The sequence below is a fragment of the Protomyctophum parallelum genome, assembly GCF_964188405.1.
Source record: "Protomyctophum parallelum genome assembly, chromosome: 20".
Classification (NCBI taxonomy): domain Eukaryota; kingdom Metazoa; phylum Chordata; class Actinopteri; order Myctophiformes; family Myctophidae; genus Protomyctophum; species Protomyctophum parallelum.
In genome coordinates this window covers 23,740,412-23,767,667 of record NC_139718.1, presented here as the reverse complement: position 1 = coordinate 23,767,667, position 27,256 = coordinate 23,740,412, and the positions used below count along the sequence as shown (strand labels likewise).

Here is a 27,256-nt window from a genome sequence, read left to right as displayed (position 1 = left end):
GCATTTTGTTTGAAACTGAGCACTCCTGTGAACTTTGGAAGCCAATCTTAAATAATCAGGATGGAGTCTGAGAAATCTGAAAGACCTGTTTCGTTGAATGGCTCTAGAGAGACTGTGTACCAATTTGCGCGATGTTTGGACAAAATCTGTAGGTGTACTGTGCAAAAACTTGTTTTGCACAAAGCGGCCTCCTGGTGGCGCTATAACAGGCCGTTCTGGAAATTGGGGGCAGAGGTTCATCGTTGGCATCCAGGGAGTGTGTGTGCAAAATTTGGCATCGACCGGGTTAACGGTGCCGGAGATTAGCTGCTCACGGACACACACACGGACGGACACACGGACGGACGGACAAAACATAGTGCAAAACATACTCTCCCCCCATGCCTTCGGCCTGGACTTGGAGACAATAACAATAGTCTGGTTGCACTAAGGTAGCCTGGCGCGGCAAAGCTCATAGCGAGGATTCACTGATGTTTCCTCCCCGCATATGATAGACGAAGACGCGACGAAGTCCAGACTCATATGCGGGGAGGAAACATCAGTGAATCCTCGCTATGAGTCTGGGTCTGGCCGCGCCAGGCTACTAATAAAGCGCATTAGAGAGATCATATGATGAGAGAGTTTTCCTCCGAGGTGGAAATTTCTGGTGACGCGAGGAGAGAGAGAGAGAGAGAGAGAGAGAGAGCGAGAGCGAGAGCTCAGAGGCGTTGCGCAAGAGGCAGAGGAGGGTTTATTTATGTTTGTGGACCAATAGAAATGGTCGTGAGGTCAACCTCCATCATGACGTTATGTGAGCTACTCCAGAATATCGCGCGGCAGACAGACAGAGCAGCAACACAGGCAACTCGCCCTAACAAATGTGTTTTTTTGTCCAATTCGGGATTTTTTTTAACTGAAACGTAAACATCTGGACATTAGTGTGCACTCATGGCGCTGAAGGAGGACCAGCGCTATGGACTATCCAGTCGTAGTTTGGGCCATGGCGGTAATAACATCTCTGTTTTTTATGTCAAACTCACTGACAGCGCGGCAAGAGCCATTGACACCTTTCAAAACTGCAAGGTAGGCTAGCGTTTGTCTAGAAATGTCCTCTTAATAATGCACACCCATAATGACTGTTGGAACAAACGTGTTTGTGAACTGAACTTATAGCAACAACAATGTCGTGATTGAAGGCAGATATGCCATTTCTGCTTTGTATTGATTGAGCCAAAGTTAACCCCGCGGTAGCTTCTCTGATTGTTGTCTCTCACTAACGTTATCCAGTTTATGAAATTGACATACATGTTGCATAACACAATGCGGAAATATGTGTAGCCTACTGTATGGTACTATGATTCCTGCCCTGAAGCAAGGCGTTTGGAAAGGAAAGTAATGCGAGTGAGTGAGTCGAGTAAAAGGCAACACTGGCAAACCACAAAATACTGACTAATAATAATAAGCATAAGCATATTGATATGGAACAGTTACGTAATTGAGTCGTGTAGTATTTATTTTTGTAAAACATGTGTAACAGGTCAAGCTGTATGCAGAGCTGTGATGGTCGAAGCTGAAGCCAGCAGAAGAGACTTAAAAAAGCAGACAGATGGAGCAATCATAACGTATAGACTGGAGTAGTGGAGTCAGAGTGGTTGGCCATTATAAAACCACAATTCAGATTTCACAGAAAGACGTCAGGAAGGGGGAACAGATTTCTACACTTCCCCTGTTCTGCAATTCCTAAAGAACACATAAAAGTAATCAATGAAAAATAAACGTTTTTGCTGAAGGGGAATCCTTATCAAACTAGTTCCTGTACTCAGTCAATTACACAATACTGATGCTGGAAATGTGTATATTTCCAATTCTTAGTCTTACATTTATTCATAGCTCAGTCGACCTGGCCAGCTCAGAACTCATAATCAGGTGGTCTCATGAATCATGTCCATGGAAAGGTTTGGTTTTATGAGTTAACTTTTGTCATTCCCATTGCAGGCAGCAGATTTACACAAGGCTACTGTTCTTCATGTCAGTGTAGAAATGTGTGGAATTCTCCAGTATGACATGCTAAATGAAAGATCTTGGGAAAAACTTAGATTTTTGTATTATTGAGAATCAGAAGTCTGATTTCAGGGAAACAAATGCATACATTATACAGCATGCAGCTGGTAGGCCTAGGCTATGCTGTTTATAAAACATGGCAATATTGACAGACAGTGACACTGAATGTTTGGCCCACTATGACTAGTAGTATGTAATGCACATGTTAATATTGCTCTAGATGGGGGGGGGGGCATGGGGGTGGTGATGTGTTTGCTATTCCCAGCCACAACAACCTGGCCTGATTGCGCTTATTACCCGCAGGCCATGTGAACACACAAAATCCTAATAAAAGCACGATTGGGAACTGAAAGCAGAACAAAATCGGTAACAGAAACAACCAGACACAACGATTAGCGTGTGTGTGTGTGTGTGTGTGTGTGTGTGTGTGTGTGTGTGTGTGTGTCAACCTATGGTGCCAGTTTATCTGATTCTCTATTTGTATTACAGGGACTATTTTCTTATCCCACTATCTGTTTCAGTGGAAAGCAAGGGGTAAGTACAAATAATGGCCTTTCTATTGGTATGGTTGGTTTCACTCACCTCCATAAAGATGCTAATTAAATCTCTCTCTCTCTCTCTCTCTCTCTCTCTCTCTCTCTCTCTCTCTCTCGCTCGCCATAGAGAATCACCATCCCTTGTGCTGAGAATAGAGGTGAACTGAGGACATTCACCTTCGGACTGACCAATGTCGCCCGTGACAATCCACATGGGAGCTTTAACTGTGTTCAACAGCCCAGCAAAGGGTAACACACACACACACACACACACACACACACACACACACACACACACACACACACACACACACACACAATAGAGTAGAAACAGTGCATCCCAAACACAAAACTTGTCAACACAATACGTTTTCCATGACTTACACATATTTTAAATTAACGCCTAGAAATAACTTAAAGGACAACTTTAGTTTTTTTCAAGCAAGGTTCATGTTTTAGGTTGTTATTAGAGAAACTAAAAGGTGAGTGTTAATTTTCTTTCATTTGCTGCTTTCTTTCGTTTTGGGGAATTTAGCAGTTTTTGACAAGGGGGCGGGGGCATTCGAGCATGGGGCTAAATATGTATTTTTTTTACAAAATATTATGGCGATTTATTTTTTTATTATTTACTATAGTCCTAATAAACCCCAAGAAATTACATCTGGCCACAAAAGATCACAGGATCTACTGAATGTGACATACTGACATATTGAGCCTATACACACAGTATAAGCCTTCCCCCAGTAGGCTACCTTCACATTCAGTAGATCATGTGATCTTCTGTGGCCAGATGTAATTTCCTGGGGTTTATTAGGACTATAGTAAATAATAAATAAATAAATCACCATCAAATTTGGTAAAAAGATACATATTTAGCCCCATGCTCGAATGCCCCCGCCCCCCTGTCAAAAACTGCTAAAATCCCCAAAACGAAAGAAAGCAGCAAATGAAAGAAAATTAACACTCACCTTTTAGTTTCTCTAATAACAACCTAAAACATGAACCTTGGTTGAAAAAAACTAAAGTTGTCCTTTAAAATTCCCGGATTCCTTGTTTTGTCTGACTACAATGTAAAGTTTTAAATACTATATCTTATATCTTCTTCACTAACCTAGTTAGTAGTACCACCTTAGTCTGTCTAAAATCTGGGAAAAACCCATGGAAACCCCCCACTGAAGGCTTAGAAATCTGAAATGTATGGAAAGAGAATTAGATAATTGTCACATTTTAACGTACTTTTGTACAATACTTTCAGTGCAGATATACAAACATTCCTTTTGTAATAATTATAGCTGTAAATCCATTGTCATTTCATGTATTTCCTGTTGGAAAATAAACCTAAGCAGTGATATGACATGCTGAATATACGTACGTACATAATATCTCTCTGCCAGTTTCATCATTTCATGATTTCTAAATGGAATATTTCATATTAACATGGAAAAACCAGAGAGATTACTTACTTTCATCACCATCCTTCCCCTTCCCCTCCAGTGGTGCAGAGGAGCCACTGTCATGTGTGGGGGTGATTCAGCAGAAGCTGACTGTCAACGCTACCGATGACTCCTACCATAAGGCTTGTCAGAGCATGGCCCTAGTTGAGGAAGAGACTCGCAGCCGAGGGGCCATTGTGATCAAGCACAAAGGACGTTTCAAGGGTAGGAAGCCAACACCAGGACCAAACATCAAAGCAACATACTGCAAATGTTTTCGTTGTGTCCCCCGGAACAGGGTCATAATATGCGTATACAGTTGGAGGACAGCGCCGGTTGCAAAAAACTGCATTTCCATGCAAATGCATATCCACAGTTATACTCATGCTCATGGATTAATTTTCTCAGTTGCCAATTGCCATGACTGATTTCAGCCATATGATTCCGTCTTTCTCTTGGCTATTAACTTTAACACTGCTGCTCTGCTGAAGTCACACCCTACACAACTGTATTTTTTACTTTGAGTATTTGAATTGGTCAGACTAGCAATAGAATACGTTCAGAAGCTTCTTTGATAAAACCATAATAGTTTTTCATAAAAGCAGAGATCAAACTCTCAATCAGTGATTTCAGTAATATAACATATAATAATAATAATAATAATATATAACAGCAGGAACACAGGTTTAGTACAGTTTAGAAGCTCCTTTCACACTATTCCACAAATCGCTGGTTGGGACATGGTCTAACAAATGTTAGACCGTGAGATTTTCTTGTTATAATCTCATGCACACAGTCATAGGCAAACCTGTTTTAGCGTACACCCACATTGCATACTAAACTGGAAATGCTTCAATTGAATTGACAGTGATGTCATCAGTAGCTCAAGTCAGCATTGCACAGACCAAATACACACTTTGGTAAAAGTACTGATTCAGCATTCTTCTGTCACCACTGTCTTTCTGTTCTTGACCACAAAACCACTTCCTTCTAAACACGTACAGTACACACACTAGTCTTTCAGACGTAATAGTTTTTAGATGACGTCTGCAAAGAAAAACTCCCCTATCTACTACACACTTTTTCTAGTAAAATCTGATCAGTGATGGTTATGTGCATTTATGCAGCCCAGATGTGGTTGAGGATGATGGAGAGGAGGTCTTTACCCATCGGTTTTACGGAGAAATATATGACTAGTTCTCTTCCTTTTCCTGTGCTGTCTCATTTTAGCATGCTGTACATGCCATGAATTTTCAAGAAGCAACATGATAACGGTCAGCTGTTGTAAGATCACATGCAATCTTGAAATCATAATATAACATATTATATATTTTTTTACATTTCCAACAATTAACTTAACCGTAAAATACAGTGATATTCAATCAATCAAATAAATAAATCCAGTCATTGGATTAATGAATAGAATTCCCATTGAGATTCAGAATATCTTTTACAAGGGTGTCCTGGCCAAGAGGCATATAAGAGTTTCACACAAAATAAACAATATCAAACCATGTGTATGAAAATGTATGAAAAAATAAACTAAAAAACAACTTAAATAACTTAAAACAACACTGTAAAATTACAGTGTGAATGATTTAGCAAATAGCAGCATTCAGTAACGTGACATGTGCAAGATAGTCTAATTTAAGATGACTATAACTCAACACCAAGATTATGATGCAAAAGAAATTAAAGCTCTTTTCACCTGACTGACTGACTGACTGTATGCCGTGTACGGGTTTGAATAATATATATAAATTGTCCATCATGCAAGTTTGATTACAGTAATAGTCAGTAGAGAACATATCGTCTCTGTCAAGTGGAAACCTCATACTGTACTTTTCAGGATTCAAATAAAATAATAGTAGCAGATCCACAAGCTGTCAACTGTGATCAAGTAGGGCGTTTATTTATGAAAAAATATGGAGATACAGGAGGTTTCTTTCCGACAGCAGCGGTATATAAAAAGGCAGTTCATGCAAAGAAATAACAATTGTATGGCCTCCACGTTGTCTTGCAAATTGCAATATTGGCTTCATTGGTGAAAGAGACAGATCAAATTGAGCTTTTTCTGTATTTTGCCCTTTTAGATTTGTTGCATTTTCTTCTCTCTCACAGGCAAAAAGGTAACGGTTCGAGCGCCTTCTCCTGCACTCGCCAAACTCGCCAAGCCCCGTCACTCGTCTCGATCCGTCCTCGGCAAACTTGGCAAGAGTCTGTGTGTGTCCACGCTGACAAAGAGCACCAGTGCCTCTGAGAGCAAAATTGCCTGTGTCATCGAGAATAGGCCGCTAAGGGAGAGACTTATCCACCTGCTGGCTCTCAGGCCGTACAAAAGACCTGAACTGGTCCTGAGGCTGCAAAGGGATGGACTGACACCTGGAGACAAAGACATGGTGGACACACTGCTGCCTGAGGTAATGGCATTTTTCTCTTCACCTTCAATTATACCCCATTAAAAACTACTGAAGTGGCAATGCTTTGATCAACGAAGTAAGGTTGAAGAAAAGTCATGGAAATAATTGCCAGAGGATCATAGATTGTGGTTCCTTAAAGGACCACTTCACCACTTTTCAACCTATCTTCATATAATAGGTCCTCACAAATAATCATGAAAAAATTGTGCAATTTCTTTCTACTCGGTCTGTGTCTCATAGGAGGGCTGTGGGCAGTTCAGAAACCGTCTTCCAGTGACATCATCGATGGGGAATACAAGCTAATAGAAACTGCAGGCTTTCTAGTCCTAAAAAGTTGCAATGCGAAAATGGATGCCATCGTTCTCACGATAATGATATATATTTATATATGTAAAAAAAATCTTGTTTAAAACAAAAATCTGCCTAATGATGATGTCACTGGAAGACGGTTTCTAAACTGCCCACAGCCGGCCTATGAGACACAGACTGAGTAGAAAACAATCGTGCCATTTTTTCATGATTATTAGTGAGGACCTATTATATGAAGATAGGTTGAAAAGTGGTGAAGTGGTCCTTTAATGTCAATAGGAACTCTAAGGAGACATTTTCCCTTGCATGTCAGATTTCATTGTGAACGGTTTCATTTAATTTAGTGTGTTCGTGCATGTGTGCAGGTGGCACAGCACAGTAGAAGAGACAGTGCATATGTTCTAAAGGAGAGTCTGTACAAGGAGCTGCATAAGACCTGGCCAGGCTACACTACCGGAGACCAGCAACTCCTCAAGAGGATCCTTGTCAGGCAAGACATGCATATTACACTTACTGTATTCCTGTCACAGGTAGCATCACTAATCTGTAATAGTAATCTGTATAAATGCGTAATAATTGCCCCTATATGATAATTGGGCTAAATTACAATGTTTTGGGTAACATTAGATCTTCTCAGCAGAACTGATGGTCTTCCCCACTGTGTTATCCAGTAACTGCTGAATTAATCTAGAGGAAATGCTTCATTTCCAGCAACTACCTTCGGATGATCAAAGCAGAGTAAAATGTTAGCATTGATGCCACTAGTTGAGGTAGTATTTATCTCCATGTCTGTGTGTCTGTCTGTCTGTCTGTGCAGGAGACTGTTTAAGCCTCCCAGCAACCTCCTATCTGTCCCAGAGACCCAGGTCTCTCCTCTGCGAGACACACCCAACTCCTCTCCGGCGCACTCTCTGAAGCATTCCCTCGCAGAAGACTACACTGACCCTCTGGCTATTAAGAAGCCGCGGATATCTCACCTGACAAGCAAGGCACGCAATGACCGGTCAGAACCACGGTCCATCAAACAGCGCAAGTCTACCATGGTAGGGATGAATGCCAACGAAGTGGACAACAATCGAAGGAACTCACTGGATCCTCAGAAGCTGCTGGACTCCTTGACAGCGGTTTGCGGGCAGGAAGTAGATGTGGTTGAGAGGCTGGAACCGGCGCCCTCTTACATAAAAGACCCCAATAACTCTGAAGCCTTCTCTCAGCCGAACTCTGACCTTACTGCTACTCCTCTAAATGTCCCCCATCTGGAGAGGCGCACAAGAAGAAAGTCTAAGAACAAACACAGGGACCAGGTAAGAAGAGAAGACCTATTATATATTTCCTGCTTCCTTGTTTTTGGCTGCATAACGTGCCCAAGGTGGCAGGTACTCGGAGAATGTGCTGGTGGTAATGAGAATTAATTTTTGTTTTAAGGAGAAGGTGAAGGATAGAGACCGGAAAGAAAAGCGGAAAGGAGAGCGAAATTCAGAAGAATTGGAAAGTCAAGTTTCTGTGGACTGCAAAGGTGAGTTGCTCTTGCTGTGCTGCTGCTCACTCAATGGCAGCTGCAATTCAGACCTTATTTTAATCAATACATTTTTATTCTAACCAATATAGATATTTGATATTCATTTTCATCAGACATGCGTCCTTCCTATACAACCCCATTGTAACTTCAAACGCCATTTTAACCATGATCGATTCATCAAAAACACCCGTCCTTTGTTCTGTTGACTCATACTGCCCTCCTAATATGTGTTTCTATTACTTTTTTTAATGGATTATTTATTTTATTTCAATAAATAAAAAACACGGCCCCTAACACGCATTAGAAGGACAATATCAGTCACCAGAACCAAGGCCGGGTCATGGTTAAAATGAAGTTTGAACTAGAAAAAGTGCCCTTCTGGGCACAGGTCTCCACCAGGATAGGAATGTAGGACATTGCAGCTTGCCTTCATCTGGTGGTTGGATAAAAGGGCAACAAAAGTAAACTAGGGAGTTGGCATACAAAGTTATCCACAGATCCGTGCAGTTAGAGGTAAAAACACTTTTCGGCCAGTTATAGCGCCACCTTGAGGCTGAGTTGAAATTGTTCATGTGGCATTTCTTCCTCGGCCTAGTGGGAATGTGCGTGCACAATTTCACGGAAATCACGCGATGTGTTCATGATTTGCAGCATTTTGTTTGAAACTGAGCACTCCTGTGAACTTTGGAAGCCAATCTTAACCAATCAGGATGGAGTGTGAGAAATCTGAAAGACCCGTTTCGTTGAATGGCTCTAGAGAGACTGTGTACCAATTTGCGCGATGTTTGGACAAAATCTGTAGGTGTACTGTGCAAAAACTTGTTTTGCACAAAGCGGCCTCCTGGTGGCGCTATAACAGGCCGTTCTGGAAAGTTTGGGGCAGAGGTTCATCGTTGGCATCCAGGGAGTGTGTGTGCAAAATTTGGCATCGACCGGGTTAACGGTGGCCGAGATTAGCTGCTCACGGACACACACACGGACGGACACACACACACACGGACGGACACACACACTGACGGACGGACGGAGTGCAAAACATACTCTCCCCCCATGCCTTCGGCCTGGTGGAGACAATTACAATAGGAGATCCTTATTGCGTAGGACACCTACCGGTTGACACAACAGGTCAGCACCACTGACCAAGCAGGCATGCCTTAGTATTAATTATCCACCATCTTTTAAGGTGAAGCAAACACCATTAAAGGTATATTCAGTGATTTCACTCAAAAAACCTTAGGTTTCGTTTTTGGCTGTGGGACCCAGCCTTTCGTCCAATCAGGATAGAGAGTCAAAAACGAAACCTAAGGTTTTTTGACCCCCAGGGGTTAACTGGGGACAGGGAGGAACTCCTTATATGGCCAGCACACTCTATAGTAGAGAGGATTATCACAACAAAACAAAAAAATAAGTGATATTTGAATTAAGTGAAATCACTGAATATACCTTTAAACAAACAAAATGGGCTGTCAAATGTTTTGATGAGTGTCAGGAAACTCTTCAAAGATGAGACTTCACAGTCTTCGCAGTCAGGGTCTACTTTCTTGTAGAAGACATTAATTTAAATTATTTAAATGAATTGTTTTTTATAAAGCTATAACTCACACCAATGGTGTATATTCTCATTATATCACATCTAAGGGGGGAACAACACCCCTTAGCTGTGATATAATCACACTATAGTATACCATGGCTTATAGTGAGTTATTGCTTAATCAACATTTCCTTGTCTTGTCAGAGCCCAGTGGAATGTTCTATGACTCCAGTGTTCTAAAAGCATCCGATGACATGACAGACTACTTACTGTAAGTTTTCCGTCTCCAATTATCTTTTAAATTAGTTTTCATGTACATCAATGCCAGGCCAAAGTGTGTGTCATAGAAAGTCATAATAATATCAGTAGTGCCTGCACATAGCTTTTTGGTGATATTGAATGTATGGTCGTCGAATATCGATAGTTTGTTTAACTTTAAACAACAGAATGGTGGATGGTGTCAGATTTATATTACATTATATTTATATTTGTATGAACTATTATATTATTTGTAATTTCCCCAAACAATTGGGGCTAGGTTGTTCTTTTGGACCACAAACTCATCTAATTTGTCGAGAACACAGTTGGCCCTTTTTTGATGCTTTTGATGTTTGTAATGACCGACTTTTTCACCTCAAGAATATCTGTTCTCAGCACAAAATCTCTTTTGTCTTTTAGGAAGTACACCGTGATCTGCAGTCACGACCAGAGACAGAGCTACAAACAGGACTTTATTGAGGAATACAACGAGTACAGAAGTTTACATGCGTGCATCGACAGTATGACACGCCAGTTCATGGCTCTGGACGTGCAACTCAAAAAGCTTCGTCACGGTTCACATAAATACAAGGTAGACTAGTCGTTCCCATTCTTGACACCCAAAAGTTAAATTGTATGTCTCCCCGGCCCCAAAATAGTGATGTGCCGTGGAATGTACTGTATATAACAGCAGTGTTTAAAATGGTGACCTGATGGCTTGTATTAACTTTCATGTTTGATTTATTCACAGACGGTTCATAATCAGATTCTTCAAGAATATCGCAAAATTAAAAAGGTAATACTGAAATGTTCATGACAACGTTGATTTAATTATTTTTGACAAATCACATGACAAAAGCACACAATAGTCAAAAGGATTGTGTGCGGCACCATATTTCCACTGTGGTCCAGTGATGAGAAAGACGGGTGGAAAATTGGGGGAAACTACAATGAATGAAAATGATGTACTGTTGCATATGTGATGAAAACAAAATGTTGAATTCTTTTTTTTTTTTACCCTTACAGTCGAACCCAAACTACAACGAGGACAAGGTCCGCTGTGAATATCTGCACAACAAACTGGCTCACATCAAAAAGATCATATCAGAATATGACAAAAGCAGCTCTGACAAGACGGCTCATGAAGGGTCTGCCTCGCAAAGTGTTTCACCAACTCATTCTGGCTCATCACAATGAAACGCTGCTGCTTACGGCTTCTGAACGGAATCCAAATTCAGATGGAATTGCTGTTGGCACACATGGTCACACACGGATGCTAATGGCCTAAAGGAGGTTATGCGTGATATCTGTCAAGCACATAAAGTGGTATTGTACATACCGGTACTGTAATGCAGAGAGACCTTCTCTCATGGACAAGCCTGGGCCAACGATTGAGATCAACATACATAGACATGCTGCGGTCACTGCCAAGGATATTAAAAGTGATTTTATATAGTTGCACATGAGGTGTCAGGGAGCAGAATAGAAACACAAGCAGGGAACCGTCTCGTTTCCCAGCTCATAGGCTCACATCCATAATGTTATTTTTAGATGTGAACATAATCAAAACCTCTGCCTGCCACAATGTTATTATCCAAATCAACTTTTACATGATTTGGCGCTTTCTACTGTCGGTACGTTGTCAAATGGTAGGAAATGGAAACTTTATTTTTTATTTTATTTGTATTTATTTATTTCATTTTTTAATTGATGCTTTTATTTTCAATTGGAATTTACAAAAAACATGCTATGCATACTGTAGCTTCCTAGTCCTGTCTCAACTAAGGACCAGGTGGGTGAACCAGTCTACCAGGTATTGCCAGATGGTGTTTAAAAAAGAAAAAGGCCATTCATTTTGAACAAGTTTTAGCATTGTTCTGCTTACTCATAAATGTGTTTTTATTGTAATAACAAAAGACTGTTATATTGAAGCATATCTGAACTCAAAGATGCCATCAGGGAATTTTCAGTATTATAAGCTGCACACAGCTGATCTGTTTTTGTTTTAAGTTTTCTGCAAATAATTTATTTGGCTCCAGAACTTGCTGTCTGTTAAGTGAAAAAAGTGAGGGAAAATATTTTGCAAATGCATTTGAAAAGTATTGCATGCTGTCTACTCTGCTGAATTATGATCAGTTCATCAGACATTTTGTCTGTTTATCGTATTAAAATAATTTATAATACTATGTTTGTTTTAATTTATGTATAAACTAATTTATGGTTTGTTCTTTCCCCCTCAGTTAACTTAATTATCTGGCTGTGTAAACATGTCATGGCTGCCTAGTATGGTAATGACATTACAAGCCAGAAAGCAAGTCCTTTTCCTCCAGCTGTCTACCCAGAGTGCAGCTTCTCTGCGCTTCTCTGGGTGGTGTCACTCTTGAGCTAGTCCACAAAGGTCAAGCCTTCTTCTTCCTCTTAAGGCACTGCTCTGCTTTGGTCCCCCACAGTGCAGTCGAGTAGGCGTCAAGCTGAGAGTGTCGGACACAGTGGCCAACAAGACAACGCTTCTTGACCTTGTCCATCGCTCTCTGCATGCTGTTGTAGAGGTACGTTCTGCATACCGCACACTGTCTTGCCACACGTAGATCAAGGTTCCTTCAGTATGTGAACTAACAAAGCTAATAGAGCATGCACCTCCACTCTAGCCCAGGTGCTATGATTCCTGAAGAAGATCCCTGTGATCGAAACATTGAATCAATAAACCAGTGGAGCTGAGTTTTTCATACCAGTGTTGCGGACTCTTTCTTCAGTATGCGGGCATATCAGCCTTCTAATACTTCTTGGCCTTCGTGTGATCGAGGGTCAATGTCTCCGAGCCGTAGTCTCGGCTCTAATGTCTTAGAGTGCAACTGAATCTATTGCGGAGAGAAACATTGACCTTTTGACTCTTGTACTGAGGGCTAATGGTGGTCACACTTTCTTCATGCTGTGGCCCCAGTGCCCCACCAGTCTCCGTCTGGTCCAGGTCCTTCTCACTGGAGTTGACAGAGGCTGGCAGAGTGGCAGTGTGCACACAACAGAGCGGACAAATGTTGAATGGGATAAACGGGTGTTTATTTTTGTAAATAGTAGTAAGAGTATAGTAACTCCAAGAGTACAGCAGGTGGCGGTAATGCACAGATATGTTTACCAACCGCCAATAAACCCAATAAGAAGAAGAAGAAGAATCTCAATGATTGGATGGTCTGGTACTTCTGACCCCCGTAGGCTTCTGTAACTGGTCGCTCTCGCTAAAGGTGCTAGATTGTAAACATTGACAACTTCGCTGGGTGATTGTCCCTCCTTGAACTTTGTGACACTTGCAGTTGCGACATTATATTATGAATGACAGTCGGACTGAATCATGTGGCTAATTTGGTAACGTGCCAATGAACGTGGTTTCTGGAAACAGCTGAGGTATGGTAACTCACTTTATGCTAAAAGTTAGGCTAACCAAAATGACAGATCAGATGCACTGAATGGCAGTTAAATTATATGATGTAATATGTAATATTGATGACTTGGTGTTAAACGTACGTTTAACACCAAGTCATCAATGGCTTTTGTTACCATACTGATAGTATACAACTTATACAAGAGTTGTGCTTATAACCTTGAAATGTACTGTAATTCTGCAAACTGTTAATAAATACTTCAATCAATCATAACACATTGAAAGATGTTCAGAATGTAAATGTATCTTTTCCAGGAAAACAAGGACATGGATGGACTGTAACTTGCATTTGAAGTAGTGTTTTTGTGTGAAGAGAGAGGGCAACCACATTCCAGTAGGCCTACCAGACGTCTCTGCTCTGTGCATGGCTGGGAATTTCCACAGAAGGCTGGGTCTGAGGACTGCTCTAAGATTCCTGAGTTGTCACCACAGCCTCTCAGCTCCGGCCACTGTTAGACCTCTCCGCACACTGCCTCTTGCACCCGCCTTAGGGCAGCATGGAGTTGAGTATCGGATGTTCCATGCTGGGACAGACAAGCCTTTGCTGTCCCCAGCTGCAGCCCCCGAAAGGCTACCTTTCTCCATAGTAACTGAAGAGGATTTGACCTTCTTTGGGAAACTACTACCAGGCAGAGCTATTACTGACCCAGATCTGCTTGAGACTAATAATGTGGACTGGCTAAAGTCAGTGAGAGGTGAGGTATTAAGAGCTTCATTCAGCTCACTCACTGCCACCACAGCTGAAGCTTCATTCTGTAGCGTTGACTAATAATTATGCTGACGCTCACAGTTGTGTCAATGTGTCACCTGCAGGTTTCAGTGAGGTTCTGTTGAGACCTCAGACTACAGAGGAAGTCTCTCAAATTCTCAGGTAAAGGTGGTAAATGCCTAGATAAATAGATTAATTAACCAATGAAAACCGAGAAAGTCATTTTAGTTTTTAGCGTTGGCTATTCAATAATAGATGTACAAGCTTGCAGTGTGGCACAAAGTCACACGCTGTGAGCTTGTATCTACTATGTTTGAATTAACCTGACTCCGCCAGATTGCGGCAACTGGTGAACTCAATAGTTCACCTGTTCATCTCTGCCTGAGAGTTCCCAGACTCTCCCTCTTAGAGTATATATTAATATATCCATTATACTCTAAGCTCTCCCTGCTGGCAGAATGCAAATGTTGTCCAGCAGGGGGAGTGGTTTCACCAGGCTATGTTTGAATAGCCAACGCAGGAGTTCTTGAAATAACTACTTTGAAGGTTTAGAAGGCATTTGTAGAATCGGCTTCAAGTGTTATTGGGTTAACTTGGTATGGTTATAATACTTTGTATGTGTTTTCTTCCTCTAATCCAGGTACTGTAACAGTCGTAACCTGGCGGTAAACCCCCAGGGGGGGAACACAGGGCTGGTGGGAGGCAGTGTACCAGTCTATGATGAGATTATTGTCTCCACCGCTCTCATGAACAATGTCCTTTCCTTTGATAGTGTTTCTGGTATGTCACTTTCTAGTCCTCAGATCTCTCATAACAACATTTCTTCTTCTTCTTGTCCTCCTTCTACTGTTGTTGTTAGAACTGGAAAGGGAAACTCTTTAGCTTGATCACTGCAGATCTGTCAATGATGCAATTTATGTAGAAATGTGACTGCATGGTCGCACGCAGAAGATTACCTGTTAGAAAAGAACATTTAACTGCAGAGGTGATCGTGACTCGTAATATGCAAAATGTTTAGGTTTACAGTTGTTTTAGGTTTGTAGTTTTGTTCAGGAAGGATACCATTTATTGGGTTAACACAGTGTATTTCTTGCCTGTCAGGTATTCTGACATGTCAGGCAGGTTGTGTCCTAGAGAACCTTTCTCTTTATCTGGAGGACAGAGACTACATCATGCCACTGGACCTAGGTGCTAAAGGTAGCTGCCAAATCGGGGGCAACGTGTCCACTAATGCAGGAGGCCTCCGCCTGCTCCGGTACGGCTCTTTAAGAGGAACTGTGCTGGGTCTGGAAGTGGTGAGTGAACCAAATAAAATATGGACAGAGAGAGACGGAGGATGAGAGATTATGCCATTCAAGGTTTAGACAGAAAGACATACTGTAAGGAATATTTAAGTACTACCGGTATATACAGTATATTGATAGAAAATAAATGGCTGATCTACGTACGCACAATGATAGTGTTGTGTGTTTTAAAAGGCACACGAGTTATATGTGGTGTATATACTTGACTTGATTGTCTACATGTGCCTTTGTCCAGGTTTTGGCAGATGGGCAGTTGCTGGACTGTTTGGCCACTCTGAGGAAAGATAATACAGGATATGACCTCAAACAGCTCTTCATAGGGTCAGAGGGCACACTGGGGCTCATTACGGCCGTGTCCATTCTGTGTCCACGGAAACCCAAATCTGTGAACGTGGCCTTTCTGGGTGGGTTTTCGTCACTGTGTCTCTAAGATCTGTCTGCAAAATGTGAAACCGTTATTGTCTGGTCTTGAAAATCGAGACAAAACTAAATTAGTCTACAAGTCACTCCAGAAATGGACACCTCACGTAACAGTACTACAAAATATATTTAATATATTGGATCCTAGCAACTAGCAAGTGATTCCAAACAGAAACAAATTGATACTGCTAAGGTAGCATTTGAAGTCAGAAAGGAATTAAAACAATCCTTGTAATTAAAGTAAAAGTTAGCATAATATTTATGATCAATCAAATTGATTAGTTTGATTAACTGTTAAAGTGGAATTGGAATTTGCAGTCCATTTATGCTGTTCAAACAACATAGCATGTCTGTAATTTGTAGATATCACAAGTACTCAAGCCCATAAAAAAATAATCAGACACACAAAAGTCCAGGGTTGGTTTCTCCAGAAGCCCTTGAACATAGGATGGAAGACAGTTGATTATATTAGCTAAACAATGATTATTGTGTAATTTGATAGGTTACTTTCATATCACACCATATGCACTCCTTTTTTTTGTGATCAAGTTTAAATTTTTTGTTAAAGTGGTTTCCCTCACCCCACCCCCCCACCCCACAGGTTGAACAGCGAACATTAAAGCAAGACTTTACCATTGGAAAAATAAAAATAAAAGAAGAAAAGAAAATAACAGTAATCAGAGATGTTGCACCATATGCACTGTAACATTCACCAACAAAACATTAATATCAATAAATCGATGTGGGAAAAATAGTGTAGATGTGATGTTTTTAAATTCTAATTTATTAAATCGATTAGTTCAATTAACTGTTGCAGGCCTAGATGCTTTTCTTTGACCTCGGGCAAGGCATTTTTAATAATTTTGTGTGAACAGTAATGTAAACTAATGTGTGATGCTATTGTTTATTTTAAGGTGGAAGCTGAATGACTCATATATTGCAATTTATTTGACTTTTGTAAAGTAACATTGTTGGTGTTTTGTTGTACCTGTCTCAGTCACATTCATTTTCAGGTACCTCCACAACACACAAACTTCAACCATTTGCTTCCATTTTACTCTACACTCCCTGAGTTAAATGAACACTACACTTTTATTGTTTAGCTAATCAGAAATTTCAGTCACCTGATGTCGGTCTCAGATCTCAAGTGCACGTAAGATGTCCATGGTAATGACTTTTTATAATGTATAGAGGGAGAGAATCCATCAAGTGTTCATTCATCTCTATTTTGTTATCAGGCTGTGAGACCTTTGAGCAACTGCTACAGACGTTCCAGCTGTGCAAAGGCATGCTGGGAGAAATCCTCTCAGCCTTCGAATTCCTAGACAGTGAATGTATGAGACTGCTGAATACACACTTGAAACTACACAATCCCATTTCAGGTAATACATGAAATACACAATTTATTATTCATGCTTTTATCTCATCATATTTAGACTGCTGTAATTCCCTATACTCACTGAGTGCTAATTTATTCGAAGAATAGTGATCTGATCATATACCCATCTTAGCTGCTGTCCACTGGGAAGATTATCTCTTGTTATCAAGTTCAAAGTGCAGTCAGGGAAAACGCATACGAACAGGCAAAAGAATAGTAACTAGAACTGCACTCTATCGAGTGCCTACTTGCTTGTTGCACACAAGTAATTACCCTATTTAATAAACTAGAGGTTCGGGCCCATATATGGAGATCTCTGTAGCTGGATGGTCTTCCCATTAGCCAACTTTAATATAGGATACTAAAGTGTAGTCGGCAAATTAATGTTTCAAAAGATTGGCTTGAAGTTGAATTCTTGCCAACTAAAGAAATATAGCAGCCTAACAAAAGTTAATCTAATGCCTCTGAGCATTGGCTTGCAGCTTCATTGTTGCACAGCGTAAATCCTTTAGCTTTTTCTTTTCTTCTTTTTACCCTTCATTTATTTGTCCAGGGGAGGTTTGCTCAGCACAAATTACTGTTTTTTTTTTCAGCAATGCCCTGCTTCGCAATCACACAGACACACTTTCAAACCTGAGAACTGCAGAGTAGAGAGTACAACCACAGTTTTATACTGTACTGTTTGCCACTGAGCATCTCCACTGGAGCATTGCTGAAGAGTGCTGAACAAGGACTCACTCTAAACACTTATGTAGGCTATAGCCTATAGAGAGGTAAGCTCTTGGTATAGTGGAAAGGGCATGAAAGTGATCCTTCCTGGTTGCTTTTCCAATGGTTTTCAAAATAAGACTGACAGAGTCATCGTAATTGAGGACTTTTGAAGCCTGATTTGCATAGGTACGGTGTATTTATTTTTCTTCACAGTTTAAGGAATTTGCCATGCTCTGCTGTGATATAATGCATCATTGCGTCAATCCAATGATTGTGCATTTAGTGACTAGAAAGTATTATTGATTTCATATTTACATTTAATATTAGCTGATCACAAATCACGATCACTGGTGATCAATTTGGAACTTGCCTATATCTCAGTCTAAAACATGCTTTAGTAGCCTACTCACATGCCACGCTCTTATGTTCGGTCCATCTTGCAGATTGTCCATTCTATATTGTAATAGAAACGGCTGGATCCAACGCCTCGCATGATGAGGAAAAGCTCCACAGTTTCCTGGAGGAGGCGATGACATCATCACTAGTTACTGATGGTACTGTGGCAACAGAAGACACTAAAATCAAGGTAACGTGTGTACTTTTATGTGCCGTCTTCCTGTTTGCAATGTCTTTCTTGCATAGTCCATTTTCATAGTGAAATGGACTGCAACACGAGACTGTTAATCAACAATGTCAATCTTTCTTTTTATGTTCATCTGAATACAGAGACTAAAGCTGGCTTTCCCCTTTTTATTCTCTATTTTATTCATTCTCCCTTTTTATTCAGTTGAACTCTTTCTTTATTTTGTTTCTTTGCTTACCTTTCATCTTTGCACATTCACTTAACGTACTGGGAAATCACATTTCATTCAGCGCCACCTGGTGGTCACCAGTTTAGGCTTTGAGTGCCAATTCTCGCATTATAAAAAAAGAAATAAATTTTAATTCTGTTATGCATGTAATGTGCATGTCATCAGATTTATTTATTTTTTCCCCAAGGGATCACGTCTTGTCGTCCGTGGCATCCGGTCCATAATTGGCAATTGGACGTCTTGACGTTTTTGGCTCTTAAACAAGTGTATTCATGAATACATTTGATGGGTGGATGTTCTTGACTTGTTCATGTTCATGCAGGGTCTGTGGTCGATGAGAGAGCGGGTCACAGAGGCTCTGACTCACGATGGCTTCACCTACAAGTATGACATCTCCCTTCCCGTGGAGAGGATCTACGACCTGGTAACTGACATGAGGGAACACCTAGGGGGCCGTGCCAAGAGTGTGGTTGGATACGGTCATGTAGGTAAGACTGCAGTACAGGGAGGGGACCTCAAAGTGGATCTTTGAAAAAACCATTAAGCCTTCTAAATCAGTAATTCTCAAACTTTTTCGTGCCAAGGAGGATCCCTAAAATTGATATATATTTGCCGCAGACCCCCATCTGAAAATGTTGTGTCAATCAGAAGAGATTTGTGTTAAAGAAAACTCTGAATTATTCATTCATTTTTCATGTTTTCAAAATATGTTTGAGAACCACAGTTTTAAATAAACTAAGTAAGACTAAGGTCACATTCTCACCTAATACTTCGGTAGACTCAGATCCGTATGGGCGGGGAAAGGGGATTCTTGCATATTTAATTGGCTGGGGTTTGCCTTCACACTGTCATTCGCAGCAATTGGAAACGCAGCAGGGGGGACCTTTATCAATGTGTTCCGTTCATAAACTATAGCCTACACAGTGAAATCTATGGTGATAAAATTACACTCATAACGTGCATGTGTCGAGCCGTCTGGGACCCCCCCCCCCCCCCCCCCCCTCTCTCTATGCACGCAGCCGCCACACACTGTTCTTTTGGGCATGCAGCACAGCGCTGCATGAGCGCACTGATATAACTCCCCAGTCCCCACACAGTGACAGCACTCCATGTTTACGGCACGCACAGACAGACAGACAGACAGAATATTATGTAGGCTATAATACACTGCAGTGTTTTTATGTGTTTTCTTAAGCAATTGATTAATGTACACGTCCTCATTTCGATCAGGGCTTCAGTCTCCTTATTCGACCACGTCTATCCACAGTAACGGGACATCTTTGCGCTGCGTAAAATATGCCTTCTACGTCTCCAACTGTGTTCAGCTCCTCACCCGCCACATTATGTTTGCTTCATTTCCTTTATTTACTGCGGATTGCATTCACACCTGCACCGAATCGTAGTCAAGTGCGATTCGAAGCGAAGCGAAACCCACGTTTTTGGGCGGAGTAAAATGCGGTTATTTGCTGCACATTAGGATTCGAATGAGCCTTCACACCTGCCAAACGAAGCGCACTTTCTGACAATGCGCAGCAGGATTCGTTTTAATCGCAGCAAAGCTCTCTGGTATGAATGCGACCTTAGAAAACAACTTGTGTTTTATAGCTGTTGATATAGCCTAAATCTAAATTGACGCAGATGCTTTCCTGGTTTTAATGGGATAAATAGCATAGTGGACAGGAAAGTACCATAGTAGACAGGAAAGTAGGAGATAGGGATTGAGATGACACATGAGTTGGATTCAAACCCATGATTTCCTGGTCTATGACATGTGCAGTACACTAGTACAGTATACTTACCAGCTGGTGTAGCTACTATGACACCACAGTTTTTGTCATTCACTTCTTTTTGTCATCTCTTTCTGTAGGCGATGGCAACCTCCACCTGAATATTACCTCCCCTGCCAAAGACCTTTCCCTCCTGGCGGCCATCGAGCCCTTTGTCTATGAGTGGACGGCGGGTTGCCAGGGCAGTATCAGCGCTGAGCATGGATTGGGTCTGAAGAAGAGGAACTATATCTACTACAGTAAACCCCGCCAGGCTGTGGCTGTGATGGGAAACATCAAGGCCATGTTGGACCCCAAGGGCATTCTCAACCCTTATAAGACCCTGCCAGACAACCTGAAATTACCCTGATATATTTTTGAGAGGCGCTAGCCCCTCCTATGCCCAGCTTTGTGTGTTTGTGTGAGTAATAGCGATGATTTGATTGGCTGATCACCTCATAGTGATGATTTGATTGGCTGAGCAAAGTACATATTGAGGATAAAAAGTGAAGACAGAAAAGTGAAGGCGCAAATTGTGACTGGCCAGAATATGAAGATGTATGATGACAAGAGCACCCTTCACTTCACAAGGGTGTGAGTAAGGAAATCTGGAAAAATAATGGTATGACCCTTTGCCTATTAATGTGATTAGAATCAGAAATTAGAGGGATAATGATAAACATATATTTTAGTTTAATAATTACTTAATCAGCGTCCATCTGCTAATCAGAAAGTCATCAAATCACCTCCCAGCCCGCTCATATCTGTGTGTCGAAGTGTCCCTGACTCCCTGATGAAGACATTTACGCCCCCTGAGTTGCCCCCTGAGCACTCATCATGACCATCTGAGCAGCCATCAGCTGGTGAAGCAGGAACTGAATTTCCCCAGCAGGATTAGCTAAAATCTCTGCTCCTTATCTCAACCATTCCTATTGCAATTCAGCACAGCCTTGTGTAAAAAAATAAATTACATCAGGTTAGGTTCAATCACAGTCTGAAACAGTCTGAAACAGAAACGGGTTAATGGAGTGGGGAGCTACATAGCAAGAGAGACAGGCAGGGCAGACACGGGCAGGTTAAAGTGGGCTCTTGTGGATAAAGGTAAAAATCGTCCCAATCCTCAGCAGAAAACCTGTATGGTTGTACTGTCATTCTGGCGTTTTGGGAAGCTTAACCTTTCCTTTGGACGCGGCACCAGTCGGTTCAATCGTTTGGAACTTGGTCGGCATCACCTGTACGGGTGGGTCAGCGTGCTGGATGGTGTCCTGCAGGTGGCTCCGTGCGGTCCATGATCTCACCGCTATCCTTGCCCTTTCTCTCCTCCTGGTCCTGCTCCGACTGTGATGCAGCTGTCTTTGGCATGAAGTTTTCTTTAAAGGGATTGTGACATTAAAAAAAAGGTTTTGGAATTGTTCTTGTTTTTTTTAGGTTTTCTAATCTCAATTGCACCCAAAAAACATGAACTTTTAACATTCAGTAGATTTTCTGTGATCTGGGGTTTTCTGGCTCAAACAGGTGCTCTGATTTGCCGGCAGTAAGTGACATAACTTACTGCAAATCCCATATGTCAATGGGATTTGCCAGCAGATGTCACTGTTTCACTGTGTTGCCTGTTTTCATTGTAGCTCAAAAGGCCCAAAAAAACCCAAAGAAAACTTCAGACCACAGAAAATCCACTGAATGTTCAAAGTTCAGGTTTTTTGGGTGTAATTGAGGTCATAAAACCTAAAAGAAAAATAAATGAAAATGAATGTCATAAAACCTTTAAAGACCCTTTCAATCTTGTATCTGCTCTGGAATCCCAGCCACAGTATGTGCTGACGAAGTGGGTCACATCCGGGTGCTTATTGATGAAGTACACGTCGCTAGGAAACAGGAACTCCCGTTCCAAGTTGATACAAGGCACCGCCATCTGCTCCAGGAACTCCTTCACGTTTGATGACAGAGTCAACCTCCACATCACAAAATCCTGGCCTCGATTCAGAACTTTGGCAGGCACCCCTATGTGTGGACTGTGGACTGTAGGTGTTTTCAGGATACAGCACATCACTCTTCACCACCCAGTACTGAGGTGGAGTCTGTGCCCTAGCCCAGAATTCTTGGTCTGCCAGAGGTCGTGTTGGACCAGCTGCCACAGGTGGTGTTGGGACTTGGGAGCTGGTCTTCCAAGAGCTTCTGCCCTGAATGTGCAAACCCACCTCACAAAACAATTAGTGAATCAGATTTACATCTACGTAGGATCAATTTTGAAATCTACTGATATATCTGTGTATAACACAAGATTTAATAGGCTAATCAGTGGTGCGTCTGTATTTGTGTCACATCATCATAGGTCCATCAGTGATGATGATGGGTTGCGCCTGGGTGGTCAGGTTTTCTTGCAGCGGCGGGTGTGGCTGGACAGCCCCGCTCCGGAGTAGCAGTCTTTAGCGCAGACAAAACGAGAGGGGACTGGCACAGGAGTGGGGGCTGCTTCAAGCAGCAGCCCCCAGGTGCGTCTGTATTTGTGTATTGATTAATGTAATATGTTATGTTTTGTAGTGTAATTATCAATCTGTATTTGTGCAGTAATCGTACAATTAAAATGTATATGACAAATGTATAAAGTTTAGACTAGAGTATACTTTTACACTAAAACATTATGTACAACTATTCTGTATTTTTATTTGGCTTCATTGATATGCTGCAGCATGCCTGGTCTTCAACCTCAAACATTTCCCCGTCTCATTTTACATGAGACATGCACAAAATACTCGTGTTGATGTACAATGCAAATAGCATGTCACCCCCAAAGACATTAAGCCAGATATGTGTAATTGTCTCCACCAGGCCGGAGATATGTTGAGAGAGTATGTTTTGTACACACACTCCCTGGATGCCAACGATGCCAAATTTTCCAGAACGGTTATAGCGCCACCAGGAGGCCGACTTTTGAAAAACATATTTATTTATATTACTACTCCAGATTCTGTCCAAAAATCCTGCAAATCGTTACACACTATCTCTATAGTCATGTATTCAAGACAGATCTGTCCGATATTTCATATTCCATCCGAATTGGCTAACATTGGCTTTCAAAGTTTGCAGGATTGGCCCGTTTTGAACAAAAAGCCACAAATCATGAACGCAGCGTGCAATTTACATGAAATCTTTCATTGACTTTCCTACTAGGCTGAGGAATATATCCCACCCTTTTCACATTGGCCTGTTATAGCGCCACCAACAGATGGATTTTTGCTAAACACATTTTTGGAACAAAATGCCATCCACTTGCCATCCAAATGGCACCCTTTTCACATTGGCCTATTATAGTGCCACCAGGAGGCCACAACCTGACATGCCCTGGCGGAGACCTGTGTCCCCAGGTGCACTTTATCTAGTTACTTGCGCAAGCAGAGCGTGCAAGTAATAGATTTCGTCAAGGACGATGTTTGATGTGTATGCGCCGTCCCAGCGTATGACGTAATGACTACTTGTGCCTGATACGGCAGTGGTGCCAGATTACATACGTGTATGTGTACATAGGGGCATTACCTTTAATCCTCCCGACACTAAAACATATCGTCATTACGTCACCATCGAAAACCAATTACACCCTGGCATTGGGTCCTTTAATGATTAAAGGACCCAATGCCTTTAATCATTGGGTCCTTTAATGATTAAAGGACCCAATGCCAGGGTGTAATTGGTTTTTGATGTAATAAAGATGTGGATTAAAGTTTAATCCACATCTTTATGTCATCATTGAGAGCTAGTTATAGGCCTACCAGTTATACCCTGACGTCATATGCTGCTACGATACATACGCATCAAACGGGGCATACACAAAGTAACCACATATACTGTATACCGCTAATCAATTTACAAATTACATAAACATATACATAGAGGCATTTCCTTTAATCCACCCGACACTGATCGACATATACGTCACTATCGAAAGCCGTCGCTTTTACCATACTTCACAATACTACTTTTTACCTCCAAAAACTAGGTACGTAGAAAATGGCTAAACCTAATAATTCAATATTTCAAACGTTTTTTCACAGAGAAGCTGAGATTTGACAGTTTGTAGCGGTCGACAGTACTTGCGCGCTCTGCTTGTGCACTGGCCTACTTGTGTGCAACAAGCAAATAGGCACTCGACAGAGTGCAGTTCTAGTTAATAACAGTTATTACCTTTGAACTTTTTGCCAGTAATGGGCTGCTTATGTCAATAAAATAACCCCAAATGTCCTAAACCAGGGGTTTTCAACTGATTGTGAATGAGGGACCGCCACCCTGACTTAGAATCAACCTGGGGACCACTGTCATGTTGGGTGGGGATATGGGCCACTGTGTTTCAACTCTGAAACAATGGTCCATTGACTAATAATTTCCTAATAATAATGACTCATCCAGACATTCCGGTGAACTTCCCCCTCTTGAGAATTTAACTCCCACTTATCTTAACTAGTAGAAAGAAAATGTTAAAAAAGGGACCACATGCAATACCTCCACGGACGACCTGTTGAAAACCCCTGTCTTAAACCATCATATGATACATATGGTGTGTTTAAACCCTCAGTGTATCCATAAGGCTTCCAGAGGGAGGTCTCTAAAATCCTTTGCATGTTGGTGTCCCAGGGGCCTTTATCTCGTCTAGATCCTCCTATGGCCATGCTGTAAAAAAGCAGCATGTTATAAAGGACACAATGTGGCCTCCCTGTAGATTTCTGATGTCATGTTGTTGATGTCAATCTTGACCAAATATAGAGACACACAAAAAACTGGCAAAGACATATGGTTATTGTGTTACATTTTCAACCTTACGTGTTTGGCTGAGTATGTCACACCTTGCATGCAAAGCTATATAATTATTACGCTAAATATCATCTTTCATAATTATAGAAATTATTCCAATTGTTTTGCTGGATTGTTTATTTCTTTGATGTCAAACATGGATCCACAAAAACTGCCGCAACTTCCTAAGAAACCTATGATTTACATATGTGGAGAATGCCACACTGAAAATGAAATCAAGGTCCGTGAGCCCATCCGATGCAGACATTGTGCTTACATAATTATGTACAAGAAAAGAACAAACAGATTGGTGGTTTTTGATGCTCGGTGAAGAGGGAGACAGTGCCGTTGATCATGTTACGACATGTGTTGCTGTCAGAGGATACTGAGGCCTCGACACAAGTGTTGATTGTGAAGTTGGTCGCATCAGCAGTTATCCAGAAAGGTGGAGGATACAACAGGATGTGTCTAATGACTGGGCTTCATTTCTTATGCCTAAAGATATAATGATGATGAATGATGCCAAATTCTCTTCACTGACTGTTTTCAATGAGCGGCACATGGAAAAAAGAGACCAAACCCGTACTTTTAGCGGAGAAAGCTTGCTGCTTCTGCAACACATCTGGAACATGTCTGGAATCATAAGTGGTTGCCGGACGCAACTACGGCACCCAGTGGAGATCCACCATGGATCTCATATGGTGGAGAAAGCCTGGAGGGCCTCCTGTCCTGGTCGGCCCGAATTAGATCTGGTCCACCCAGGCCCACCTGTAGAATCCACCCCTGGTCCAGAACCACCGGCGTGTGGCAGTGGTGCAGAAAATTGGACCTAGGCTTATCCTCACCCAAACATGTTGATGACTGACATCATATTGATGACATCACCAAAGGAGTCATCCATCCTAAATATAATGCAATATGGCTCAAGCCTACAGGTACTCTGATAGTGGGCACTGGATGCACTAAAACTATGCACAAATATGGAGATGACTGACATCAAAGAACTGTCAACATAGATGACTGACGTCGTAGATTGGCCTCCAAGTAAATTTGTGCTACGCTGGCGATGAGTGTTGCTGAGTGAGGACCGAATGGAGTGCAGTGCCCGGGGGAAGTCTGTCAATCAATGAGTGTTGCTGAGTGAGGACCGAATGGAGTGCAGTGCCCGGGGGGCTGAGTGAGGACCGAATGGAGTGCAGTGCCCGGGGGAAGTCTGTCAGTGAGGACCGAATGGAGTGCAGTGCCCGGGGGAAGTCTGTCAGTGAGGACCGAATGGAGTGCAGTGCCCGGGGGAAGTCTGTCAGTGAGGACCGAATGGAGTGCAGTGCCCGGGGGAAGTCTGTCAGTGAGGACCGAATGGAGTGCAGTGCCCGGGGGGCTGAGTGAGGACCGAATGGAGTGCAGTGCCCGGGGGGCTGAGTGAGGACCGAATGGAGTGCAGTGCCCGGGGGGCTGAGTGAGGACCGAATGGAGTGCAGTGCCCGGGGGGGCTGAGTGAGGACCGAATGGAGTGCAGTGCCCGGGGGGCTGAGTGAGGACCGAATGGAGTGCAGTGCCTGGGGGGCTGAGTGAGGACCGAATGGAGTGCAGTGCCCGGGGGGCTGAGTGAGGACCGAATGGAGTGCAGTGCCCGGGGGGCTGAGTGAGGACCGAATGGAGTGCAGTGCCCGGGGGGCTGAGTGAGGACCGAATGGAGTGCAGTGCCCGGGGGGGCTGAGTGAGGACCGAATGGAGTGCAGTGCCCGGGGGGGCTGAGTGAGGACCGAATGGAGTGCAGTGCCCGGGGGGCTGAGTGAGGACCGAATGGAGTGCAGTGCCCGGGGGAAGTCTGCATAACCGGGCTGTTCCAAAGGAGCATGCGCTCTGAAAAGTAATTACTTGCGCAAGCAGAG

The 27,256-nt window shown here is 42.2% G+C and overlaps 3 protein-coding genes across 7 annotated transcripts; all 3 read left to right on the top strand.

The window, feature by feature from the left end:
- Positions 1–823: 823 nt before the first annotated feature.
- LOC310878097 (RNA polymerase II elongation factor ELL-like) lies at positions 824–12,217 on the top strand. 4 transcript variants are annotated; one of them, XM_083792212.1, is made up of 12 exons: positions 824–1,062; positions 2,530–2,574; positions 2,704–2,825; positions 4,071–4,234; positions 6,131–6,429; positions 7,104–7,228; positions 7,556–8,042; positions 8,164–8,254; positions 9,993–10,059; positions 10,467–10,638; positions 10,798–10,842; positions 11,073–12,217. In XM_083792212.1, exons 1-12 carry the CDS (start codon positions 928–930, stop codon positions 11,241–11,243), a joined length of 1,923 nt encoding a protein of 640 aa, XP_083648338.1. In that variant the 5' UTR covers positions 824–927; the 3' UTR covers positions 11,244–12,217. The 4 variants fall into 4 exon arrangements, with proteins under 4 accessions (XP_083648338.1, XP_083648337.1, XP_083648336.1 ...); XM_083792211.1 differs by having other exon boundaries at positions 7,083–7,228; positions 8,167–8,254; XM_083792210.1 differs by having other exon boundaries at positions 7,083–7,228.
- Positions 12,218–12,576: 359 nt separating this feature from the next.
- On the top strand, positions 12,577–20,964 carry d2hgdh (D-2-hydroxyglutarate dehydrogenase). Of its 2 annotated transcripts, XM_083791883.1 has the most exons (10): positions 13,274–13,445; positions 13,738–14,177; positions 14,296–14,353; positions 14,832–14,971; positions 15,293–15,486; positions 15,731–15,899; positions 17,154–17,297; positions 18,448–18,590; positions 19,139–19,304; positions 20,684–20,964. In XM_083791883.1, the coding sequence occupies exons 2-10, from the start codon at positions 13,847–13,849 to the stop codon at positions 20,950–20,952; spliced, it is 1,614 nt and encodes a 537-aa protein (XP_083648009.1). In that variant the 5' UTR covers positions 13,274–13,445; positions 13,738–13,846; the 3' UTR covers positions 20,953–20,964. The 2 variants fall into 2 exon arrangements, with proteins under 2 accessions (XP_083648010.1, XP_083648009.1); XM_083791884.1 differs by lacking the exons at positions 13,274–13,445; positions 13,738–14,177 and adding an exon at positions 12,577–12,595.
- A 4,557-nt stretch (positions 20,965–25,521) lies between these two features.
- Positions 25,522–25,695, top strand: LOC310877509 (DNA-directed RNA polymerases I, II, and III subunit RPABC4-like; the record flags this gene model as incomplete). Its single annotated transcript, XM_083791387.1, has 1 exon — positions 25,522–25,695. The coding sequence occupies one exon, from the start codon at positions 25,522–25,524 to the stop codon at positions 25,693–25,695; it is 174 nt and encodes a 57-aa protein (XP_083647513.1).
- Between the last annotated feature and the right edge of the window lie 1,561 nt (positions 25,696–27,256).